At 42.0% G+C, this 25,629-nt stretch overlaps 1 protein-coding gene across 1 annotated transcript in view; it reads right to left on the minus strand.

Annotated features, from left to right (window-relative positions):
* The window catches only part of clec16a (C-type lectin domain containing 16A), a 209,533-nt gene that overhangs the window by 94,910 nt on the left and 88,994 nt on the right, over positions 1-25,629 (minus strand). Inside the window, exons 16-20 of the mRNA XM_033040308.1 lie at positions 11,238-11,282; positions 6,358-6,408; positions 3,420-3,548; positions 2,636-2,756; positions 2,285-2,294 (exon numbers count right to left, since the gene is read on the minus strand). Coding sequence (XP_032896199.1) covers positions 2,285-2,294; positions 2,636-2,756; positions 3,420-3,548; positions 6,358-6,408; positions 11,238-11,282 — 356 coding nt within the window. The remainder of the gene's footprint in view (positions 1-2,284; positions 2,295-2,635; positions 2,757-3,419; positions 3,549-6,357; positions 6,409-11,237; positions 11,283-25,629) is intronic.

The raw sequence follows: 25,629 nt of genomic DNA on the forward strand, positions 1-25,629 counted from the left end.
TCCTCCATTCCTACCGCCCCCTGTTTATCCAGCGTTGGAATATTTTTTGTGTCTTCTATGGTGAAGACTGATACAAAATACTCGTTTAATGCCTTTGCCATTTCCATGTTCCCCACCAACAACTCTCCAGTCTCACCCTCCAATGGACCAACGTTCACCTTAGCCACCCTTTTTCTTTTTATATAGCTATAAAAACTCTTACTATTAGTTATGTTGTTCGCTAAATTCCTTTCATAGTCTATTTTCCCCGTCTTAATTAATCTCTTAGTTATTTTTTGCTGACCTTTAAATGCTTCCCAATCCTCTACCCTCCCACTATCTCTGGCTACCTTATATGCCCTTGCCTTCAGCCGAATACTATCCTTTATAGTTTTACTGAGCCATGGCTGACTGTTCTTACCCTTACCCCTTTTTTTCTTCATAGGAATAAATTTTTCTTGAAGGTTATACAGTAGATCCTTAAACGTACACCACTGCTCATGTACCGTCTTATTCTTGAGTCTGCTATCCCAGTCAACTTTGATCAGCTCAGTCCTCATACCTTCATAATCCCCCTTATTTAGACTAAGCACCCTAGCCTGAGTTTCAACCTGCTCCCCTTCTATTTGAATATGGAATTCGACCATATTGTGGTCACTTGTTCCCAACGAGTCCCTAACTATGACATTTTTAATTAATCCTGCTTCATTACACAGGACCAGATCCAAGATTGCCTCCCCCCTTGTCGGTTCTGTGACATACTGTTCTAGGAACCCGTCTCTAATACATTCTATAAACTCTTCCTCTAGTCTACCCTGCCCAGTTTGGTTTGCCCAATTAATATGAAAATTGAAGTCCCCCATGATTACAGCAGTTCCCTTTTTACATGCGTCAACTATTTGCAGATTTATGTTCTGACTAACAGCGTCACAGCTATTTGGAGGTCTATAAATTACACCCACTAGTGTTTTTTTCCCCTTGTTATTCTCTATCTGTACCCAAGCTGTTTCACTATCCTGATCCTTGGATGGGCTAGATGCAGGAAAAATGTTCCCGATGTTGGGGGAGTCCAGTACCATGGGTCACAGTTTACGAATAAGGGGTAGGCCATTTAGGACTGAGATGAGGAAAAACCTTTTCACCCAGAGTTGTGAATCTGTGGAATTCTCTGCCACAGAAGGCAGTGGAGGCCAGTTCACTGGATGTTTTCAAGAGAGAATTAGATGTAGCTCTTAAGGCTAACGGGATCAAATGACGTAATCAAGAAAAAGCAGGAACAGGGTTCTGATCTTGGATGATCAGCCATAATGATATTGGATGGCGGTGCTGACTCAAAGGGCCGAATGACCTACGCCTGGCACCTATTTTCTATGTTTCTATGGTTCTACATAGTTAGTTGACTGTGACATCGTAAAATCATTGGAAAATCTATGATGCAGGAGGAATTCCTCCCTCTGTGTGAAGATTACAGCTCTTCAGGCACACTTTAAAATAATTTTTAAATGCAGTGAGCATATTTGCCTTACCATTCATTCCTTCAGGCAGCGTGTTTCAGACTCCCACCATTCTCCAGGTGAAAATATTCCTTTCATCTCCCTCTATTCCCTCAGTCCATTACATTAAAACCTCTATAACTTCTGTGATTAGAATTGCCCTTGTTTGGCATACTAGAAAAATAAATACCACCTTGAAATCTTCAAAAGTCCTTTACGTAAGATCTTTATGTAAGATTATGTAAACTCAGCCAAAAGTCATAGATACTAGTGGCTATGGCCTCTTCCAATTTCAATGTAGCCATTAGCAGACATTTGCTGGTTGGGAAATCCTTGGTTTACATGAATAAATTGAAGTTAGATTGAGAAAAATGTGAAGTAAGATTACGTCTCACTATAGAGATTTAGCTGTGTTTCTCCACATTATTTATATCTTCTTTCCATCCAAATTTCTCAATTCTGTCTCCCTTTGCTTGAAGGAATATTTCTTAACCTCTCTACTGAATAATGCTGCTTTTTAATGCTCCCTGTCATAGACTTATCACCAGCAAAAAATATGTATTCTCTTTATTCTATCAGGACAGGTTTATCATTTCCATTGCTTTTCTTTCCTATACATCTTAGAGGGGATCTGAACATACATGCCACTGGTATAGTATCTTTCATCTTATCTGAAGCCAAGGCAATTTCACTGGAATGAACTGTATAACTGATTCACAAGAAATGTTTTGTGATCGATGCATGGATTACAAATCAAAAGAGATGGTATACAGCCAAATTCCAAGTCAATCAGCACAACTTTGATCAAATACCTTGTCTGGTCTAGTTTAAAAACAAAATTATGCACATTCCTCAAAGTTGCAAGATTCCCTGAAATAATCTCAAACATCAAGTTGCTCTTAAAATAATGCATTTCATTAATGTTCATCTACTCAAAGATCAAGAAGATTTTATCATGTTAATCTTTCATGTATTTTATCATTACTTCTCTGAAAATAAACAAAGACTTTAACTCTACAATTTGGAATAAGGAAACCTGATTCCAGGTTGCAAATGCTTTTTACTAAAAATGAAAAATAAAATAAATATAAGCAGCCCTTTGGTGGCTACAGCAAGAAATATAATAAAAGAACCAGCAATACCAATGGACTGAAATTACTTACTTAGATCTAATACGTCATCTGTTTTAATCAGATCCTCCTCCCGTGTCAGAGGCAGTTGTGTCTCTGGCTCACCTTGGAGTTGTAGGGATAAAGAACGAAGCATTAAGAAAACTCGAATAGCCTAAATTAAAGAAAAATAAAAAGTGTTAGTTCAGCTTGGAGACAAGTTAAAAGTTTGTAACAATTCATTTATTTGCTAACTATTCACATAATTCCATGAATTTAAAGAGGAAATGTCATATCCCATTGCAGATGTTAAACGCATACATCCAAGAGGGAAGTTAGAACTTGTAAAGTCATATGGCTCAAATCTAAAAACTCAAGAGGCACAGCGGTAGAGTTGTTGCCTTACAGTGCTTGCAGCGCCAGAGACCTGGGTTCGATCCCGACTGCGGGTGCTGTCTGTATGGAGTTTGTACATTCTCTCCCTGACCGCGTGGGTTTTCTCCGAGATCTTCGGTTTCCTTCCACATTCCAAAGACGTACAAGTTTGTAGGTTAATTGGCTTGGTATAAGTGTAAATTGTCCCTATTGTGTGCAGGTATTGCTGGCCTGTGGGGACTCGGTGGGCCGAAGGGCCTATTTCCGTGCTGTATCTCTAAACTAACCTACAGAAGTTTTTCCGGACCTCAGCGTCACAAAAAAAATGTAAGTAAACTTGAAAGGATAGTCAAAGACCACACATTTCATTTGATGATTATATTTTTAGTTTGTAGTACTGTGCAAATGCAAATCACTGTCAAATCTAATTGAGTTGATTAGTTCTGATCATTCTGGTCCTTACCCGTCTCGTTTTCTCCACATCACCACACGGCAACCTCTTCACAAAGTCTATACCAGTTAGTGGGGTTCCAGTGGGAGGCAACAGGATAGATGCATCCATCATCAAATACTCAACATTCAGGGGTTTACTCTTGAGGGAATAAAAGGAAAAAAAAATCTAGAACATTTAAACACTCATTATTAATTAAAAATTGTTGAGGTTAGTGTAGTATCTACTGCCATTGATCGATTAAATATAATGTAATTGGGACTTTTCAGAGCTGTGAAATGTAATGGGTATGCAATTCTTGGTGGGATAGAGCCCAAATGTTAGAAATCAAACCTTCACGTAAAAACGATCACGTTGGGATTCTCAACATGATCGTAGAGAATCTAATGTTTTCAAAAAAAGTAGTTCTCCTAATTTTTTTGTTCCCTATTCTTTGCTCACCAGTACCTGACCAAAGAGGGCTAATTAAAAAAAAATCTAAAGCTGGATAAGCAGTTATAATACATATTTGATCAAATGCAGTGAACACCATTCCCATTCTTGTTGACAAATTTTCAGCAAGGGTCATTGCATTTTGCTGCATTGGTTAGAGCCATAGAGCCACTTAGATCAGTTAGCAATTTGGTAACTTCATCTAAGACGAGTTAACAACCCGAAAGGATCATATGATTTAAACAACTTGAGTCAATATTTTTCTTGACTTATTATCATTTGCATGCATAGCTAAAGATACCAGAATAGTTGAAAATAGCACAGGAACTCTCCCTCTGGCCCTCAATGTTTGTGGAATTAGTAGGTTGCAAGACATGCAACAAGTTTACCTGATGCATAGCTGCCCAGTTTTGTCAGAGCATTTCAGTATTCTAGTACAGGTGCACAACCTTTTATCCGGAGTTCCGTAAACCGAAAAACTCCGAAAACCGGCCATTTTTTCCAGGATGTCGTCTGCACACCAAAGCTCGCGTTTGGCGCCAAACTTGACCCGAAACGACCCACGGTCAACCCAGGTCTGTACTATTGTAGCGGCTGCCTCCTTCCCGGAGACCGGGGAGACACTTAAACATCTGTAAATCAATGCTTAAATGTTAGTCAGTTAGTTTGGAGGGCTTTTATGTGAAGGGGGAAACTTTAATTCTTAGTCCCCTACCTGGTCGGAGAGGCGGGGAGCGGTCAATGCCTTACCGGGTCGCCGTGCAGTAAGCTCCGGAGCGCTGTGGCTGCCGACTCCCAGCTGGGGCTGCGGGCGTCCGGCCGCGGGCGGCGCCGGTTGTAGCTCCGACCCCGGCAACTCTACCCCTGGCTGCGCGGCGCTTCCAAATCCAGCGCGGCCCGCGGCCGGACGCCCGCAGCCCCAACACCGCTGTGGCCACCGACATGTTGTGTGTCGGCGGCCACAGCGCCCCGGAGCTTACCGCACGGCGACCTGGTAAGGCATTGCCCGCTCCCCGCTGGTATCCCAGCGCTGCGACGCCGCCGACTCCCAACATCGCGGCGCTGGGGCTGCGGGCGTCCGGCCGCGGGCTGCGCTGGATTTGGAGCGCCGCGCAGCCAGGGGTAGAGTTGCCGGGGTCGGAGCTCCAACCGCGGCCGGACGCCCGCAGCCCCCAGCTCCGCGATGTTGGGAGTCGGCGGCCACAGCGCTCCGGAGCTTACTGCACGGCGAACCGGTAAGGCATTGCCCGCTCCCCGCCTCTCCGACCAGGTAGGGGACTAAGAATTAAAGTTTCCCCCTTCACCCCCCCCACCACATAAAATCCCTCCAAACTAACTGACTAACATTCATGCAATGATTCCCCGGTCTCCGGGGAGGAGGCAGCCGCTCCAGACTTTTCAAGCCGCCCGCGCTACCTACCTAATCTACGCTAAAAATCTTCCATTCGGAAATCCGAAAAATTCCGAAATCCGACAAGTGTCTGGTCCCAAGGCTTTCGGATAAAAGGTTGTGCACCTGTACCTGAAAATCGGTATTTTGCTGAAGAAATCGGTATTTTTACGCAGTTCCATTTTACTGATTTAAAAAAAAAAAAAATTTAATGTGCGGTCATACCCATGTAAGAGTACAAGAATGCATAACTTTGCTACCAATTGACATGTCTTCTACACACATTACTTGACAGTGCATTCATTGCCATCTCTTTGTATACTGCTGTTTGAACGGCTGCTTCCTGCTTTTAGCATCAGATGATGATGTAGAAGCCATTTTGGAAGCCTCCCTCGCTCTCTCTCCCTCCTTCCACTTTCACTCCCTCTCCCTCCCTCCCTCTTTCCCCCCCCCTCCCCTTCCTTTTTTTCTCCCTCCCTTATTCCCCCCCTCCCTCTCCCGCTCTCCCTCCTTCTCACTCTCTCCCTCCCCAAACAGTCAGTGACCCATAGCTCTGTGGTCATAGCGTTATGTGTAAAGCCCATAGCGCTCCAGCCAGTAGCGCTATATTTAGAACCCATAGAGCGGACAGCTCTTCGTTTAAATTCCCACGCGCTAAACTGACAGCGCTGTTTAAACCTGGAGCGGGACAGGCAGATCAAAGCTTACAAAAATAATCATCCAGATCTTGAAATTTAAAATACTAATAGATTTAATCTGCTATAATTTTCAGAGGTACGACTCTGACCTTGCATTTTTTAAGCAGCAAGATGAAACAGGAAGTCGGGCCGATTTAAAAAAAATCTGTATTTAACAAAGCAAAATCGTACATCCGTATTCTTATCGCATTTCCGTACAAAATACGTAAATCCGTACTACTTGGCAGCTCTGCTGATGGTCACCCTTAAAAAAAACTGCTGAGAAGTACTAAATAATTATTGTATACTTTCACCAGTGCAAGACTGGCACAAATTCATGGTGAAAACATGTGATTGATTTTTAGTGTTCTACCATATATATGCAAAGCAGAACTGTGTTAGAATTCAGCTACTTATACCATATACTGCGGTAACTCAACTGGTCACTTACCATCATGACTCTATATTCATCCTCAAACATATCAAGAAAAATGTCTTCTCCCTAGAGAAAAATAAGACAATTAGGCATGAATCACAAGATGCAGACACAGGGAACTGCAGATGCTGATAGTAAAAAAAGACACAAAGTACTAGAGTAACTCAGTGGGTCAGGCAGCATCACTGGAGAACATAGGTGAGGTTTCAGGTGGGGACACTTCTGACTGACTGAAGAATGGTCTCGACCCAAAACGTTGTTCTCCAGACATGATTCAAGAGATATTACTTTTGCTTCAGGTTGGCGTTCAATATACAAAAGACTCGAGTCTAGTCCAGTCCAGTCTTTTGGACTTGTATAGTTGGTGGAGTTGCAAATGATATGGATGGGATCCAGCAGGATTTAGATCAGTCACAGAGATGTGCAGAAATATGGCAGCTGGAGTTTAATCTGAGAAAGATAGAGGCGTTACACTCTGATTGAGTGAATGCAAGGGATAGGTTTTGGTTTATTATTGTCACATGTACCAAGGAACAGAGATATGCTTTGTTTTTCATGCTAACCAAACAGACCAGATAAACTCTACATAAATACAATCAAGTCAAATGGAAGAAACTGTTCCCAAGTCTGATGTTGCGTACTTTCAAGCTTCTGTACCTTATGCTGGACGGGAGCAGGGAGAAGGAGTGATCTGAGTGAGACAAGTCTTTAGATATGTTGGCTAACAGTATATACCCTTAACAGCACTGATGTGCAGAGAGATCTTAAGGTCCATGTCCATAGACCATAAGATGTAGGAGCAGAATTGGGCTAATTAGCCCATCAAGCCTGCTTCACCAAGTCAAAAAAGCACAATTTTAAAGAGCAGGGGAGTTAGTTCAGTATGTGAGTAATGATTTGATTTGATAGACCATCATAACTTGTGCCATTCCACTTCTGTACCAGGTGGTCACATCTTCCATGGGCTTGTTCTGAATCAGTTGAGATTGGCCAAGTTTGTTTTAGATGAGTTCCAAAGAAAGTTCACAGACCCTAAAACGGGACCCTAACGGGACGACAGATGGCGCAATGGGCTATGTGTTCGGCTGGCCACCGGAAGGTAGCCGGTTCGAATCCCGCTTGGAGTGCATACTGTCGTTGTGTCCTTGGGCAAGACACTTCACCCACCTTTGCCTGTGTGTGAATGTGTGTGAGTGATTGGTGGTGGTCAGAGGGGCCGTAGGCGCAGATTGGCAGCCACGCTTCCGTCAGTCTGCCCCAGGGCAGCTGTGGCTACAGAAGTAGCTTACCACCACCGAGTGTGACTGAGGAGTGAATGAATAATGCGATGTAAAGCGCCTTGAGTATTAGAAAGGCGCTATATAAATCCCATCCATTATTATTATTATTATTAAAAAATTTAATTTTAATTTCCTCCTCAAAGCTACAGTTTGAGATGCTGAATACTTCTAATATTCTTTTTGTTTACTGATCTCCCTAATATGTATTACTTTTAGACAGAAGCATGGAGAAATATCAATTCACAACAAAATAACCAAGAACAAATCAAAAGTTGAGTCTCTGACCAATTTATAGAAATTGGATAAACAATAATTATGACGAGATGCTCATGTCATGAGTCTTTGGATTAACTTTACACTTTAGAGATACAGGCGAGATCAAATTAGATAGAATTGGATCTGAAGAAGGGCCTCGACTCGAAACGTTGACTATTTCCTTTGTTCCAAAGATACTGCCTCACCCGCTGAGTGAGGCAGTATCTCCAACATTTTTGTCTACCTTCTAATTGGATAGAGCTCTCTATGTCTACTCCCTTTCCTGATGGTTACCCATCGCCTTTGGCCCACCCTGTCTACGCCGACCAGCGATCATCCTGTCTACTAACACTATCATACACACTAGGGACAATTTTACAACTCACTGAAGCCAATTCTCCTACAAATCTGTACGAGGAAACCAGAGCACCAGGAGAAAACACCGCGGTCACATGGAGAACGTATAAACAACGTACAGACAGCACTCGTGGTCAGGATCAAACCCGGGTCTCTGGCGCTATAAGGCAGCATCTCTACCACTGTGCTGTCTATACTGCAGATCATAAGCAGAATAAGGCCATTCTACCCATCAAGTCTGCTCCACATTCAGAACAGGGCAGATATATTTTTCCCACTAAACCTCATTCTGCCATTCAAGCCCAAGGCAGAACAAGTATGGATCGACTGAGGTGGTGGGGGTTATGGGTACCGGTTAGGAAAGCAGAGCTGAGGTCAAGTTCAAATGAAGGACAATTTCATTTAATGGCAGAGTAAGCCTGAAGAGGCATATGGCTCAACCCTGCTCAAAAAGATGTTCCAAAGCAGAGATGGCAGAAATACCATCAGTTTAAAGGTGGTTACAAATTCAATTCAATTCAACTTTATTGTCATTGCACAAATACGAGTACAGGTACAACGCAACGCAGTTTAGCGTCTGGTCATAGTGCAAGATAGTAGAAATAAAAATAAATACACAAATAAAAATATGGTTAACAATGTGTGATAATATGATAAGAATAATATGATATTCTATGATTAAATGATAATATAATAAGAATAATATATTCTTAGAAATTATTGATGTATACCTGAAAGGGAAATAGAATATCATTTTGCAAACAGACATTTGAAATCAGAATAAAGTAGTACATTTTTGGAATGTGCATTGTGGTTGTTTTTCAAAGTAAAACCATTTTTGCTATAGCATGTCTCACATCTAGTTTGACACAATGATTACAATTTGAAAGTTCCAGGAAATTAGGTTTTGTTTTGTCTGTAGATCTTGTCTTTCATATAATTATCTCTGGCTCAAGCTGCAATCTGGCTTCATATCAATTATTCTGGTTTTCATTTCTTCAGTATTTAGCATTAATGGTCTCAATTTGTATCTTATAGAAAATGTCTCAATTGTTATACACAACTACAGATTAAGTATGTGCAGCTTTCTTGCTCCATTCCCAAACTTAACAATTAATCCAGGGACATTTCATAATATATTGAGCTATTGAGTATTAGATATGCTTCAGATCTAACCCATCAGCATTATACCAGCCTCTATGTTAGAGACATCCAATTAGCTTCCTCTCTCCCAGTGCCCCGCAAATTCTTTCCTTTTTCCTTTGTTATTAAAATATTTTTATTTTGCATGCCGGCATCTCTAGCCGGGCCAGAATTATTGTGCTGGTCATAACTATCTTTAAGATTGTGACAGGAGCCATCTTCTTGAGACCCAACAGTCCTTTTATAAAAGTTAATCCCACAGAAATCCTAGGTAGAAAGTTCCAGAATTTCACACCAAGTGACGATGAAGCAGTAGTGATATACTTTGAAGCTAAACGTGTGTGGGGCTCAGAGGGGATCATGCAAATTGTGTTATTCCCATGTCCTTCTTGATGGTAAATGTGGGGGCTTGGGTTGCATTATTGAAGTAACCCGAGTGAGTTTAAATAAAGAGAAGAGAGAAACAAGGAACTGCAGTACCTAGTTTACAAAAAAATACACAAAGTGCTGGATTAACTGAGCAAATCAGGCAGCATCCCTGGAGAACATAAATAGATAGCATTGAGAGTTGGGACCCTTCTTCAGACTGAAAGGGGGGGGGGGGGGGGGGGGGGATATGAATATGAATTTTCCCAAACAGATGTTTGTATAAGAAAAAGAAAAAAAAAGAAAATAGCCGTTGAATGCCAAGGCAACACAGTTGGCTCTGCCAACCTGTATGTTCGAACACTAGTGTAATGGAAAATGCCTGAAGCACACAGAAAATCAGACACGGAGAAATAACGTTTCAAGTAAATGTGCTAAAATAGGAACTGGAACATACTAGACAGAAGACTTCTGAGCGCCAGCAGATCCAGAAAATGAGTGTCGGTAAAGAATAGAAAAAGGTTGATGGCAGAAGTAACTTGATGGCAGATGCGATTTAATGACCAAAGAGATAATAAGACAGAATAAAATAGACATGCAACAAAGAAAGAAAACAATCGTTGCACTCAACAGATCAGTGGTTAGTGAAACAAAGTCAACGTTATATTAATGATTCTTCATCAGAACTCAAGTGATAAATGGACCGATATAGATACTAGAAATGTTTCAGCAGTCGATAACATTAGCCAAAAACTAGAATAATGGAATCAGAAAAGGGATCTTGTGTGAAGGAATCAAAATCAGTCAGGGTGGAACTGGATCTGGATTGAAGTTGAATAGGTTACCTCTGTTCAAATGCACTACCCTACTGGCAAACTTTCCCGTTCCATACTATTTTAAATAAATTATTTCCTAAAATTTCTCTACAGATAGTCCAACGTTTCTCCCAAACTAGATTTTTTAATGGTACACAAAAAAGCTGGAGAAACTCAACAGGTGCAGCAGCATCTATGGAGCGAAGGAAAAAGGCAACGTTTCGGGCCGAAACTCTTCTTCAGACCTTCGATTTTCCAGCATCTGCAGTTCCTTCTTAAATAGATTTTTAATGGTCTCTTTTGTACTTTAGCGGGGATCAACTTAATCACCCCAAATCCCAGCTTTATTATTAATTTGCATTGAAGCTATTCAATCTCCTCATTCCCCTTTGAACCATAATTTACTCAATATTTGTTCTTTAAATGTGACCTTATCTGGTACATGTGACAATAAACTGACATTGAAACCTTGAATGTAAATCTCTGATTTTAAAAATAAACATCATGTTGAAAAAATACTTTACCCTGCTTAATGCAGGGAAATGTTAACAATACATGTTTTCACTTTAAACTGATTAAAATTTGACTTTTTTGAAACATTCTTCAGGATTTGAATATAATGGACTAAAAATCCAGCCTGCAAAAAAATCATGAACATTTCATAAAACTCTAGCCTCACCTTGTAGAAACGTCGCAACAAGTGAACACTTTCTTCCCTTGCACCCTGAAGAACAGAAAGAAAAATATTGGAGAAATAGATGGAATGAAACACATTATGCGTTAATAACTTAATGAATGGAGAAAATAAGTTCAAAAATTGTTTACAACCCACTCATACATATGAATGAAATCAGTTAAGTATTCCAATAATGAAAAAAAAATCTAAAACTTGAGAATTCCTTACTGCCGTTGCAAATTGTTGCTTGATATCAGCATATCTCTGAAAGCAGAGCGGTCAAGATAGCACTGTTGGCACTTCTCAAGCATGGTCTCAGCCAACAATTTCAGTGTCAGAAGTATTGAAAAATAAGATTACTTGCAGACTGAGGAACTTTAGTACTTATTCTCTTTCCATCATGCAAACGTCAATGCTGACTTATTTACAGATATTTAGCAAAACAAAGTTATCTTGGAAAACGTGTGCATTCTGTTTATGTAACTTTCCTCTACAGAAGGATGTAACCACGAGGCATTCAGTTTCTTTTTGTCTCCGTGCCACAGACTTTCCTATGTTCACTGTCATCCCCTCCTTTGCAACTTGACACATGTTTATTTTCTACCTTTGACAAGTTGTGACAAAAGGTTTTCAATCAGAAATATCAACATCATTTCTTTACACACATTCCTGCAATCAATCTAGATGAACTAAATAAACCTGTTTGCTATTGTCTTTGGATTTCCCCCCAAGGCCTTTTTGAACAAAGACTGTCATTATTACAAAGCTAGTTTCTCACGGTGATGTTATAGTTGCACATTATAGAAACAGGCCCTTCGGCCCACGGGGTCGATGCCAAACGATACTAATCCATTTGCCAACATTAATTCTATATTTCCTTAGGATCCTATTAAACCTCACTTTAAACCTAAAACCTCTAGTTTTAGACATCTCCCCTATTGATAAAAGACACTGGCTGTCTATCCCCCTTTTAATTGCACGCACCTCTATAACGCGTAACTCTCAGTTTTTGTTACTCATGGATAACGAACTAGCTTATCCATTCTCTCCTTATCACATAAACCCTCTGCCCAGGCAACACCGTTGTGAATCTTTTCTGCATCCTCTCTGGCAGACACATCTTGCCTGCAGTGTCGAGACCAAAACTGTAAACAATACTTTGTGTGGCTTAGCCATGTTTTGTACAACGGTAACATGACATTCCCTTGTACTCAATACCTCAGTCATTGAAAGCAAGCATACCACCCGCCCTCTCGACACCCTGTCAATCTCTGTTGCGACTTTTAAAGAACAATATGGTTCCATCCCATGCCCCTATGTTCAGCAACACTTCCCAGGGCCATGCCAATCACTGTGTATGTCTTTATATGGTTACATTTCCCAAAAAGCATAATTTGTTTACAAAGTACTATATATAAAAACAATAATAATGCAAGGACAAAAACAATCCCCCCAAGACAAAGTTTATTTGGAGGTTGTAATGTTTAATAGCCTGGGTTGTTGGGAAGAAGCTGTCCTTGAACGTGGATGTTACAGTTTTCAGCCTCCTATACCTTCTTCCCGACAGGAGTGAAATGAGAGCCTGTGCAGAGTGGTGTGGGTCTCTTATGATGCTGGCTGCCTTTGAGGCAGCGACTCTTGTAGATCCCTTCGATGGAAATGGCAGTTATCACCACTTCTTGCAATCTTCTTTGTTCCTGGGCGTTCAAGTTGCTAAACCAGGCCATGATGCAACCAGTCAGTATGCTCTCTACTGTACACCTGTAGAGGTTCAAGAGTATATTCGTTGACATACCGAATCTCCTAATTCTTCTAAGGAAGTAGAGGCTTTGATGGGCTTTCTTTATGATTGCATTAATGCGCTGGGTCTAGGACAGATCTTCACAGATATGTATGCCAAGGAATTTGAATTTTTTGACTCTCTCCACCACCATCCTGTCGCTGAAGATAGGTTTGTAGATCCTCGGCCTTCCTCTTCCAACGTCAACAATCAGTTAATTTCATGTTCTCCAGAGACAATGCCTGACATTACTCCAGCACTTTGTGCCTTTTTTTGTAAGCCAGCATCTGCAGTTCCATGTGTCCCCATCTTATATAAATCTCTACCAGGGAACCAGCAATCTCCTCCCTTGCTATGATCCTAAGATACACGTGGTAAAGTCCAAGAGATTAGCCACCTTTATTACAGCAATCCACCAAGGAAATATTACTTTTATTTTTTCCAAATATACAGTGATTATATCACCTGGTTTCAAAAATCCTTAAAACCTGACACAGCACAGCCAATTTATCATAAAGAGAGATTGATATACAAGAGACTTGAATCAGTCAATATGCCCACATCATTCAGAAGGAAGCAAACCCATACAAATGCAAACGCCATCCAAGCTGATGCAAAATTATCCTGAAATGGCCATTACTGCGTTTCCCATGGGGTGTGGGGTCAGGGGATATTAATTTGCAGTTAAATGGTTTTAAGTGTATATGCAGTTGAATTTCTCGGCACAGTTAAAATTCAGAATAGTGTTTTCAAGTCAAATATACATCAAAAGGAGAAATGATAACAAACTTTAATGGCCACTTAAGATTTTTTTATGGCTATTAACTTATGTGAATCATTCTCAGTGGTAGACCTGATTAACGTTTAACTTTTCACCACATAATGGCAAGCCGATCTTGTTAAATTATTATCAGATTTGCATTTTAGCTAGAATTTCAATTGCCCTCTGGAAGAAAGTTCTGGCACATAGTAAATGAAACAGTCACACAAGCACATACACATTTGTACTGCAAGCCAAACCATACCATTAACATTAAATAAAATATTCCACAGTAATCCGTAGTTCATCCATTGACAGAAAACAAGTGTAAAGCCCAACAGAGTGACATATTGTTCCACAAGATTCACTATGGTGATTACTCCTCCCCTCCGTAATCAGGCTTCTGAACGGTCCTTCCATTAGCTATGGTAAAGTCCGATTCCCCGTTTTGTTATTGCAGATATTGGACTTTGCCTCTAAAATTGTTTCACTACAATGCTGAGAACTATCCTCTATATCCTTCCCCTCGCTCTACCTACGCTACTTGAATTTGGTTTGATTATGCAAAACAAAGCTTCTCACTGTACCTCGGTACACGCGACTATAATAAACTTAAACCTACTATTGTTCAATACTCACATAAATAATCTGGACACATGTTGAAATAATCTGATAATAATAATAATAATAATAATAATAATCTGAAATAAAATGGCCGAGAAATTTATCTACGCCCTCAAAGGCATTTTGACATGTCATTGTGCAATGAGATCTACAAAATCATGAAGGGGTTTGATAAGATAAAGGACCTCTATCTGGGCCTGTGATTCAAGCTTTCTGTTTTAGCCAGTTTTATAGTCGGACAAGTAGACAAAAACTTCAGCTGTGTCTCTGACTTCTCTCTGTAAACCCATTCCCATCTTCCTCGATCTTTTACCATCAGAATTTATTAAATCCTGTATTTTTGACAAACCTTAATTCTCTTACATTTGGTATCCATTCTCTCACTGACACCTGCATTGGTATGCTATCAAAACTGAGGATGCAATATAAATTGATTAAAATATTTTATTTTAATGGAAAATTCAAAATTAATTTTATCGCTCAATGTAGAATAATGCAATCTTCTCTATGTATTCAGACACATAATGGTCATGTTGCATACTTCAAAAAGAACATATTTATTCAGACTCACAGGACGCGTCATTGATCAGTAAAAAAACCCATTACTTTCCCAAAGCAAATCTAAATTTACTTAATTCTGAATAGCAAGATTTTAATTAGCTGCTCTTTGTCAGTTAAGATATTCAGTTCTGATAACTAATATTTATAGGTAAATATGTTCTTCTTTTTGAAGTATGCAACATGACCATTATCTATTCCATAGAACTGGCTAATACAAGGAGATTTAAAAAAGTTTGAGATTACATTTTTTGTTTAAACTCTTCATGTAATCAGAATTCTCAGAATTTAAAATGTGTATCCAGTTTAACCCATGGGTTTGCATCAGTGAAACTACATTGGTACAGCAGGTCTGGGAATTAGAGACACCAATGAATATAGTGCTGCACCCTTTAGCAAATGACCCATTTTTCAATGAGCATTATTCAACCGAGTTATTTTGTAATTCAGCCACTTTTATAAAAATAAAACAGTACAGTTCTCACAGCAACTTTCTATTCTAAACAAGTTGTGGCCAGTGTGTTTCTTTGTTTTTGGTTTATGCAGCAAAGCTGTCCAGCAGCAGTTTATTTCTCAATACTGCAGCACTAGAAGTGACCATTTGATGCATATGTCAGTGCCAGTCCTTCGGTACAGCTTTTAAATTAACATTATCTCCTTGGAAATATATTTTATTTCTCATCAAGTATTTATCTTGTACTACTTCTAGTATTGTGTTGTTTTGAACTCCAGAGACACATTGTTGCCTGATAACATACAAGTGAGTATTTTTCTTCCAACTCATGCTGGTCTTCAGCCAATTGACAGAATGTGCAAAAAGTGATGAGGAGCCTCCTGACCGATAATCATTATTTTTTTCAAACAGGACCCAATGTGCAGTAACAGTTTAACCAAATAAATCTTTGGGAAACCTTTGATATTCCACAAAGGGTCAACCAGGAAGAATGAATTATGGAGTTATATCTATCCAATCCAACGGTATCTGTGTGGATTTCAAACAATAACGAATGAGAGTACGGGGAAGGAGATAGAGAGCTTAGTAGCACGTTGTTGGGCAACATCTTCCTTCATGTCAGCAAGACAAAGGAACTGATGATAGACATAAGGAAAAAGGGTGGAATACAGTCTTCAGTCTGCATCAATGGTACTGAAGTGGAGATGATCAAGAGCTTCAGATTTCTGAATAGGCCTCTCATATGCCAAGGATGTATTCACCATGCCCCATATATTATCCCTTCCTCTGGCTTTACATTTCACTCTTTCTCTTCTCTCATAAGACAATTACTTTACCCGTCTACCAATCAACACCCCCCCCCCCCCCACCCAACTTGTATCCATCTCCGTTGACAGGCTTTGTCCCACTCCCCCCACCTCTCTTTTCCAGGTTTCTCCCCCATACTCCAATCATTCTGATTGAGAACAGGTACACGGATAGGAAAGGTTCAGAGGGACATGGCCGAAACACAGGCAGGTGGGACTAAGGTAGATGGGAAGGGATATCCTAGTCACAATAAGCAAGTTAGGTTGAAGGACACGTTTCCGTGTTGTTTTACTCTGACTCGGAAATCAAACCTACTGTAATTTATAATCTGACAAATTCATTACTTGGCTATTGAATTTTCACTAAAGTACCCAAATCAAAACATCTGGATAAATAATTTACAAATCTAAGTTAAGAGATTTTAAAAACCATTGTGACAGTTCAACGATTTCCATTGAAAACATCAGCTGTTAAAAATGACAATAAAGCTGTATCAAAATCCAAGCAATTCACTGAGAAGGAAACCTGTCTTACATGCATCTGAGGTACATTTAAATCCAACTCCACATCAAGGTGGTCACTACCAAGAGCCTAGTTGTGGTCCAATAAGCTGCGATTGAATCTTAATCTTAATCTGCTATTGAATCTTAATCTTAAAAGACCACCAGGGGCGCCGGGGAGATGGCAACCCTGCCGGCAGTCTGTTCGTTTTTTCTTTCCTTTTGATATTTTTTAGTGCATTAAAAGATTGTTGTAATGTTCTATTGTTTGTTTTATGTGGGGGGAAGGGGGAGGGCGGAGGGGATCGGGGAAACTTTTTTTTCAAGTTCCAACCTTCCCAGAGATGTGATCAATTTTCGGATCACATTCTCTGGGCTCTGCGGCCTACCATCGCAGGCGCTGGAGGCCTCCTCGGACTATCGTGAGCCCCACAGCAGGGCGCGGACTTCACATCGGAGCAGATCCCTTGCCTGGGATCGCTCCCACCGTGGCCTGTGGACTTACCATCTAGGGCTCGCAGTCTTGGGAGACGCTGCGGATGTCGGGAGCTCCAACGCTTCGGAAGGCTCGACCAGCCCCGACGTGGGGTTCGATCGCCCAGCGCGGGGGAACTACCATTCCCCCGATTCAGGAGCTGAACGCCTCGATGTGGAGGGCCCGAACACCGCCGGCTATGGGAGTCAAGATCGTCCCGTCAACGGGGGCTCAAGGCCCACGGCCGAAGAAGAACAAAAGGAAAGACTTGAACTTTATTTCGTCTTCCATCACAGTGAGGAATGTGTAGCAGTCACTGTGGTGGATGTTCATTTTAAAATGTGTTTTTGAGTGATTTTTTGCTTTTAGTTATATGACTGACCTGGCCAATGAAATTCCTCATATGTTGCAAAACATACTTGGCGAATAAAGTGTGATTCTGATAATTTCAAGAAGGGCGATCTTTATTTTCTTCAGACAATTTTGGTTGGCTAATAAATGGCAACCTTGCCAAATGTTTTGGTACCATGACTTAAATTCCTAATTAAAAGATTAGCTATTGAAGAATTTCAGTGTAGCCCAAGCACTCGCATGCAAGTTAGACTTTTCTGACAACATAGTATAAAAACGAATTAATCTGTAATATTTAAATATAAAGGTTCCCACGTGTCCCAGAAGAAATGCAAACTAATTCCAGGGAAAGATTAGTAATGTCGCACATTGTAAAAAGATGGCACCGAAGCCAGGCGACTCTAATCATGTATAGTCTTTTATTTGACTGGGTAGTATGCGACCTGGACCTTGGTTCACGTAATAAACTAAACTAAAGAATAGTCACCCATACAGGGTAAATAAATGTAATCCCTACAGAATGCTTCACCTGCATAAAGTGCATGAAATAAAAAAGATCTGTTCAGAATTAGAATGCAGAAAAATGGTCATAACCCATAGGTCTGTTCAGAATTAGAATTTGAATTCAAAGAAAATTGTGCTGAAAACAGTACTGATATAAATAGCTTGAGAGTTATGAGAATTTTGTCTTCAAATAAACTGCTAAACTGTGGTGGAGTGAAACCATTGAAAAGCTAAGATGTCACAAGAAATTGGCTTCTGTGACAGATTAGTGAGGTTTCTGTAGAAACAAATGTAAACAGTGACGGTTTAAAATATGTCAAAATAATAATCTGATTTTCACTATCTCTTCTCGTTGCTGACAGGAGCCTGAGAACCATTACCTCCAGGATCAAGAGCAGCCTTCTCCCATTAACGATCATGTTCTCGAACCACTCAGCAAAACCCTAACTACAATTTTACTTCTGAAGCAAACCACTAGGGACTTTGCACTGCGTACAGGTCACACTACATACTATTTCTTTCACCATCTAGTTTACTTTGGATAACTGACATTGGAATTGTATTTTTTGTATTTAATTTGACAGTGAAGCTGCAGCAGGGAACTTTTCATTGTTCCAGGTTCATATCCGTGAGGGGGGTGTGGGGGAGGGGGAAAGACCAATGGAAGACCCGGCGTGGGGGAACCGCCTTGAGGGACAGGGAAGAACCACGAACAATGGAGGACCCGGCAAGCGGGCAGGATGGGGGGGGGAACAAAGGAGGGACCGGCGCGGGTACTTTGTAACTTTATCAGCGCCGTATGTGGCGATTATTTGCATACCTGTCCCTTATCACGTGTGACAATAAAGTATTCCATTCCATCCAGTGCATGACAATGAAATACTCTTGACAATTTGTAAGGGCATAAATATTCTTACAGTTGTGTTATTCAAATGAATCTGTTGATATTTTTTCATATTTGTTGTGTTTTGCCAAGAGAATGCCAAAAAGTTGGCAAATTCCTAGTGATAAGTAAATTTATGATCATTTCAATGACAGATCAACGCACAAATAGACTTAAGATGATTTGTATTTGAACTGAAGCCAAATGCAATGTACTAAACCACACTACTACTTCTACCAGGCTGATTCCCTAGTGGAACCTGACCAGTGTTTCAAGGTACTATGAAGAATTCTGTTTGCGGAGTCTGCTTTCCAGCTGCGGACCCACACAATGTAAAAACTAATAAATGATTTGCTGTTAATTTGAAAATAATAAATCACGTTGTTACCGCCAGACCACCAGGAACTATTTGCAAAGAAGCAAACAGGGATAACTGGCAAGATTACAATCATCCTATATTTAGAGGGAAGCAGAGCGCGGAATATTGCCTTCTATTGCTTTTACCAAATAAGAGTTATAATTAGAGACAGGAAAACAGGTAGTGCAATGGCATAACAACTTCTTTCCTTTGTATTTTTTTAGTTCCTAAGAAATATACATGCAAAATGATGGAGGTTCACTGGAAATTACTGTCTGATCACTAGTTCTGTTCTGTTCACTAATGGAAATATTTGGTATTTCAACTCAAAACAACAGCCACAACAATCACACAAAAGTTATGGGAAAAGAACATACAACAAAAGAACAGGCTAAAGCACCATGGAATAACTTCAACCAAGCAAACTAATTTGTTTATTAAAAGGTATGAAAACACAAAATGCACTTTTTACAAGAACGATCAACTTTTACAGACCTCAGCTAGCATAAAGTAACAAAGATATTACTATTCTTTCATGACAACATTTCTCCGTTTCTCTGTCCAAGATATTGTAATTCCAGTTTAAGAAGGAACTGCAGATGCTGGAAAATCGAAGGTAGATGCTGGAGAAGGTAAAAATGCTGGAGAAACTCAGCGGGGGAGGCAGCATCTATGGAGCGAAGGAAATAGGCGATATTTCGGGTCAAGACCCTTCTTCAGACTGATGTGCGGGTGGGGAAGGCGGGGAAAAAGAAAGGAAGAGGCGGAGACAGTGGGCTGTGGGAGAGCTGGGAAGGGGAGGGGAAAGAAGGAGAAAGCAGGGACTACCTAAAATTGGAGAAGTCAGTGTTCATACCGCTGGGGTGTAAACTACCCAAGCAAAATATGAGGTGCTGCTCCTCCAATTTACCGTGGGCCTCAGTCTGGCCATGGAGGAGGCCCAGGACAAAATGGTCGGATTCGGAATGGGAGGGGGAGTTAAAGTGCTGAGCCACCGGGAGATCAGGTTGGTTATTGCTAACCGAGCGTGCCCAACGTCGCCCTCACCCTGATGGCCACCTTTGTGTGCGGTTGCATCAGGCGGAGCGTAGAGCCAAGGCACATGGCCACCAAGCGTCACTACCTGCTGAGGTTCTACCTGTCCCCGGTGTTGCGAAGGATGGGCCTGGCGTAGTTGGACATTGCTGCACCATCTGTTGTTCGTGGAAAGGTTCTTCCGGACTGGCACCTGTGACCACAAGTCCATCGGGCAGTGGTCAGCATGGAACGTCCTGCAGGCACTGCAGGGAAAGGACTCCATGAATTCGGTGGCGTGGTTCCCAGAGCAGACTGCCCAGTTTGTCTGGCAAAATGCCTCACTGCCAGAACTCACCAACAAGCACCAAGCCCTGGCTTGGCTGGCGGTGAGGGGAGCCCTCCCAGTCAGATCCAGCAGTTAAGAACATCAGTTAGGGGGCGCTGCTCTGGCGGCTGCCTTGTCAGCAGCGCGTCAGTTTTTTTCAACTTTTTCTTATTTTTTAGTATGTTTTAAAGTGTGTATTTTGTGTTTCTCGGTGTGTTTTGTGTGGGGGGTGGTGTGGGGGAAATCGCTTCGGTCGCCTCCTCCATGGAGAGGCGACTTTTTCCAGGTCGCCTCCCCCGTGGCCTAACATCAAGGATCGGCGCGGCCTTTCCTGGAGACACGCCCGGGGCTTCAGCGGCGGGCGCAGCGTGGACTCTCGACGTGGAGCGGGAGAACCCTCGCTGGGGCTCGCTGGAGGGGAACGCTCCGTTTCGCTGGCCCGGGGCAGCCGGCAGCCTGAAGTCGCAGCCTGAAGCCGCGGTCTGCACAGCTCCAGCTGGTGCGGCGTTGACAGCCCGGGATCCCTCGTGGGGGACCCGGGGGAAGAAGAAGCCATCACTGCCGGCCCGTGGCCAACTTCTACCGCGGGGCCGGCATGGACTTGCCATCACCCCGGGAGGGGAGCTTCGACCACCGGCCCTGCAGTCTACGGTGCTTCTGGCTGCGGCAGGGACTTTAAATCTCGACCGCCGGCCTGCGGCCTACAACAACTTAAAGCCGCGGTCTCCGGTGAGGAAGAGCCGATCCTGGACTGACTCTGGACTTTGGTCCCGACCACGGGGGGGGAAATGGAGGAGGACTGGCCAAATTTTATGCCTTCCACCACAGTGATGAATGCTGTGGTGGATGTTTGTGTTACATTTTTATTGTGGGTGTGTGTTCTTTATTATTGTATCGCTGCTGACAACCCAAATTACACCGACCCTGGTTGTGTGGCAATAAATTATATCTTATCTTATCTTATCCTGCACCGTCGGAACATCATTACCAGCGCACGCTGCCCTCGGGGTGGCTGCTATGGAGAAGAGACAGTTGCCCACCTCTTTGCAGAGTGTGGATTCGCAAAGAGAGTATGGAGGTCTGCAAGGGTCCCTGTCACAGTTTATTCCAAACAGCTCCGTCACAGAGGACTGTGATTTACGGACTGTTCCCAGGGACGTATTCAGAGACTGACATCGAGAGCTGCTGGAACGTCATCAACTCGGTGAAAGACGCTCTTTGGTCTGCCCGAGCGTTGTTCACCACCCAGCAGAGCGAGATGTCCGTCTGGGAATGTTGCCGACTGCAGGAGTACGTGCTGCAGACTTAAGGAGTACGTGCTGAGGAACGCACTGAAGCTCGGTGCAGCCAACGCCAAGGCTCGGTGAGGGAGGACCACAGACTAGGTTCCTTCTGCTGCTGGACATGGGGGGCAGGGTGTGGTGGAGACACCCCTCAAAATAAGAGAAAGGATTCCACGCCAGTGGGCCACATGAGTGGCAAGGGTGAGGGATAAATTTGTGAAATTTGAGCAATGTATGTAGACCGTATTGAATATTTTGTATAGCCTCCGAAAATGTCGGATACATTTTTTGCCAGGTTTGTCTATTGTATATATTTATTACCTGAATAAAGTCTATTTTGAAATTTAAAAAGAACTGAGCGGTGGTGTTGGGCGAAGCGATCGCCAAGCCTACGCTTGCTCTCACCGATGTAGAGCAATTGACACCTAGAGCAGTGGATGCAATAGGTGAGGTTGGAGGAGGTGCAGGTGAACCTCTGCCCAAGCTGGAAAGACTGCTAGGGTCCTTGGATGGAGTCAAGGGGGGAGGATTTCCTGCGGTTGCAAGAGAAAGTGCCAGGAGAGGGGGTGGTTTGGGTGGGAAGGGACGAATTGAACAGGGATTTACGGTGGGAGCGGTCTCTGCGGAAAACCGAAAGGGGAGGAGATGGGAAGATGTGGCTAGTGGTGGGATCCCGTTGAAGGTGGCGAAAATGTTGGAGGATTATTTGTTGTATGTGACGGCTGGTAGGGTGGAAGGTGATGGCAAGGGGGACTCTGCCCTTGTTACGAGTGGGGGGGGGGGGGGGGGGGAAGATGGGGATTGAGAGCAGAGCTACGGAGTATAGAAGAGACCCTGGTGAGAGCCTCATCTATAGTATGAGAGGGAAGTTTTTCTGCTTTTAGGCAGTTAGTGGCATACAAAAGACAAAACAAAATGCATTGTCCATTTGCTTCTAACATGTTTTGGTTACCACAAAAAAATTAAATAAAAGCACTTTAAAACTGATAAACTCATTTGTATTGAGAGTCACCAACAAAGAAAGATGGGATATAAAGTTAATCAAGTATTTTACCCACAAGTTAACAGTAAAGGAATTAAGTCGCAAACCTTTCTCAATCTTGGAATAACCCTGTCAATTTAGGTTTATTATTTTTACGTATATTTAAGTACAGTAAAAAGCTTTGTTTGACTTACTTATAATATATTGATAGTATTAATCAGATATTATATGTAAATATAAGCAAGCCAATCTCAAGTACAATAGTTAAGTGTGAAGGTAAAGATAGAGTGCAGAATATAGTTCTCGGCATTGTAACGTATCAGTTCCAAGGACAATGTCTGCAAAGAGCTGAATTGGACGGTACCCTAAGCTTATGGAAGGTCCGTTCACAAGCCTGATAACATAGAGGAAGCAGCTATTCTGGAATTTGGTGGCGTGGGCTTTCAAGCGTTTGTACATTCTGCCCGACGAGAGTGTGGTGGAGAAATAAAACACATTTAAAGAGTAGCCAATACTTTAAAGCTGCAAAATACAGTACACATGATGAACGTTCAGACAATCTATTATGGAGGTGTAAGTTGAAAGATAAATGGTCCCAACGACACAACTGCTGCCCTTCTTTAAACAGAGTGATGAAATAGTTGATGTCCAATTGAAAAGGCAACTTATTCTAAGGCTTCATCCAAAATTTATGAATGTATGTATTCAAGAGAGAGTTAGATGTAGCTCTTAGGGCTAACGGAATCAAGGGGTATGGGGATAAAGCAGGAACAATTTGACAATAGACAATAGATATTAGGTGCAGGAGTAGGCCATTCGGCCCTTCGAGCCAGCACCGACATTCAATGTGATCATGGCTGATCATCCCCAATCAGTACCCCGTTCCTGCCTTCTCCCCATATCCCCTGACTCCAACATTTTTTAGAGCCCTATCCAGCTCTCTCTTGAAAGCATCCAGAAAACCTGCCTCCACCGCCCTCTGAGGCAGAGAATTCCACAGTCAAAGGTATCCTATTTTGGATGATCAGCCATGATCATATTGAATGGCGGTGTTGACGCGAAGGGCCGAATGGCCTACTCCTCCAACTATTTTCAATGTTTCTCAAAGACAGGAATCGTGGCAGGTCACTGGGGGAGCAGAGTGACACAGTTGATAAAGTAAGTAAGGTACACAAAATTGCTGGAGAAACTCAGCAGGTGCAGCAGCATCTATGGAGCGAAGGAAATAGGCGACGTTTTGGGTCGAAACCCTTCTTCAGACTGTAATTGCTTTACAGTTTCATCAAACCGGGGTCAACCCAAAGTTCTGGAACGAATTTTGTGAAGTTTGTCTATTTATCCTATTACCGCTTTGGTTTTACTAACATACTCCAGTTTCATCCCACGTACAAAGGTATCCTGGTTGGTAGGTTGGTTCATATTGTATATCACCCTTGACAGAGGTGGGTGAATGAGGGCAGTGGTGACAGCATGCAAGAGGAAGGGTTGATAGGGAATAAGGGTGGGAATGGACTTGCTCTGAGAGTCAGCATGGATTCAATGAGCAGAACAGCCTCCTTCTACAGTGCCCTTCATAATGTTTGGGACAAAGACCCATCATTTATTTATTTGCCTCTACTCCACAATTTGAGATATGTTATAGAAAAAAAACATGTGGTTAAAGTGCACTGTCAGATTTTAATAATGTTTGGGACACAGCAATGTAATGCAAATGAAAGTAGTCATGTTTAGTATTTTGCTGCATATCCTATGCATGCAATGACTGCTTGAAGTCTGCGATTCATGGACATCACCAGTTGCTGGGTGTCTTCTCTGGTGATGCTCTGCCAGGCCTGTATTGCAGCCATCTTTAGCGTATGCTTGTTTTGAGGACTAGTCCCCTTCAGTTTTCTCTTCAGCATATGAAAGGCATGCTCAATTGGGTTCAGATCGGGTGATTGACTTGGCCACTCAAGAATTGACCATTTTTTAGCTTTGAAAAACTCCTTTGTTGCTTTAGCAGGATGTTTGGGACCATTGTCTTGCTGTAGAATGAACTGCCGGCAATGAGTTTTGAGGTATTTGTTTGAACTTGACCAGATAGGATGTGTCTATACACTTCAGAATTCATTATGCTACTACCACCAACAGTTGTATCATCAATGAAGTGAGCCAGTACCTTCAGCAGCCATACATGCCCAGGCCATAACACCCCCACCACTGTGTTTCACAGATGAGGTGGTATGCTTTGGATCTTGGGCAGTTCCTTCTCTCCTCCATACTTTGCTCTTCCCATCTCCCTGATATAAGCTAATCTTCGCCTCATCTGTCCACAAGACCTTTTTTCCAGAACTGTGGTTGCTCTTTTAAGTTCATCTTCGCAAACAGTAACCTGGCCATTCTATTTTTGCAACTAACCAGTGGTTTGCATCTTGCAGTGTAGCCTCTGTATTTCTTTTCATTAAATCTTCTGTCATTGACAAATCCACACCTGACTCCTGAATAGTGTTTCTGATCTGTCGGTAGGTGTTTGGGGATTTTTCTTTATTATAGATAGCATTTGTCAGTCATCAGCTGTGGAGGTCTTCCTTGGCCTGACAGTCCCTTTGTGATTAGTAAGCTCACCAGTGCTCTCTTTCTTCTTAATGATGTTCCAAACAGTTGATTTTGGTTTGGCTGATGTCTCTAACAGTTTTATTCTTGTTTCATAATGGCTTCTTTGACTTTCATTGGCACATTTGGTCCTCATGTTGAT

This window comes from Amblyraja radiata, chromosome 22 (assembly GCF_010909765.2).
Source record: "Amblyraja radiata isolate CabotCenter1 chromosome 22, sAmbRad1.1.pri, whole genome shotgun sequence".
NCBI lineage: Eukaryota > Metazoa > Chordata > Chondrichthyes > Rajiformes > Rajidae > Amblyraja > Amblyraja radiata.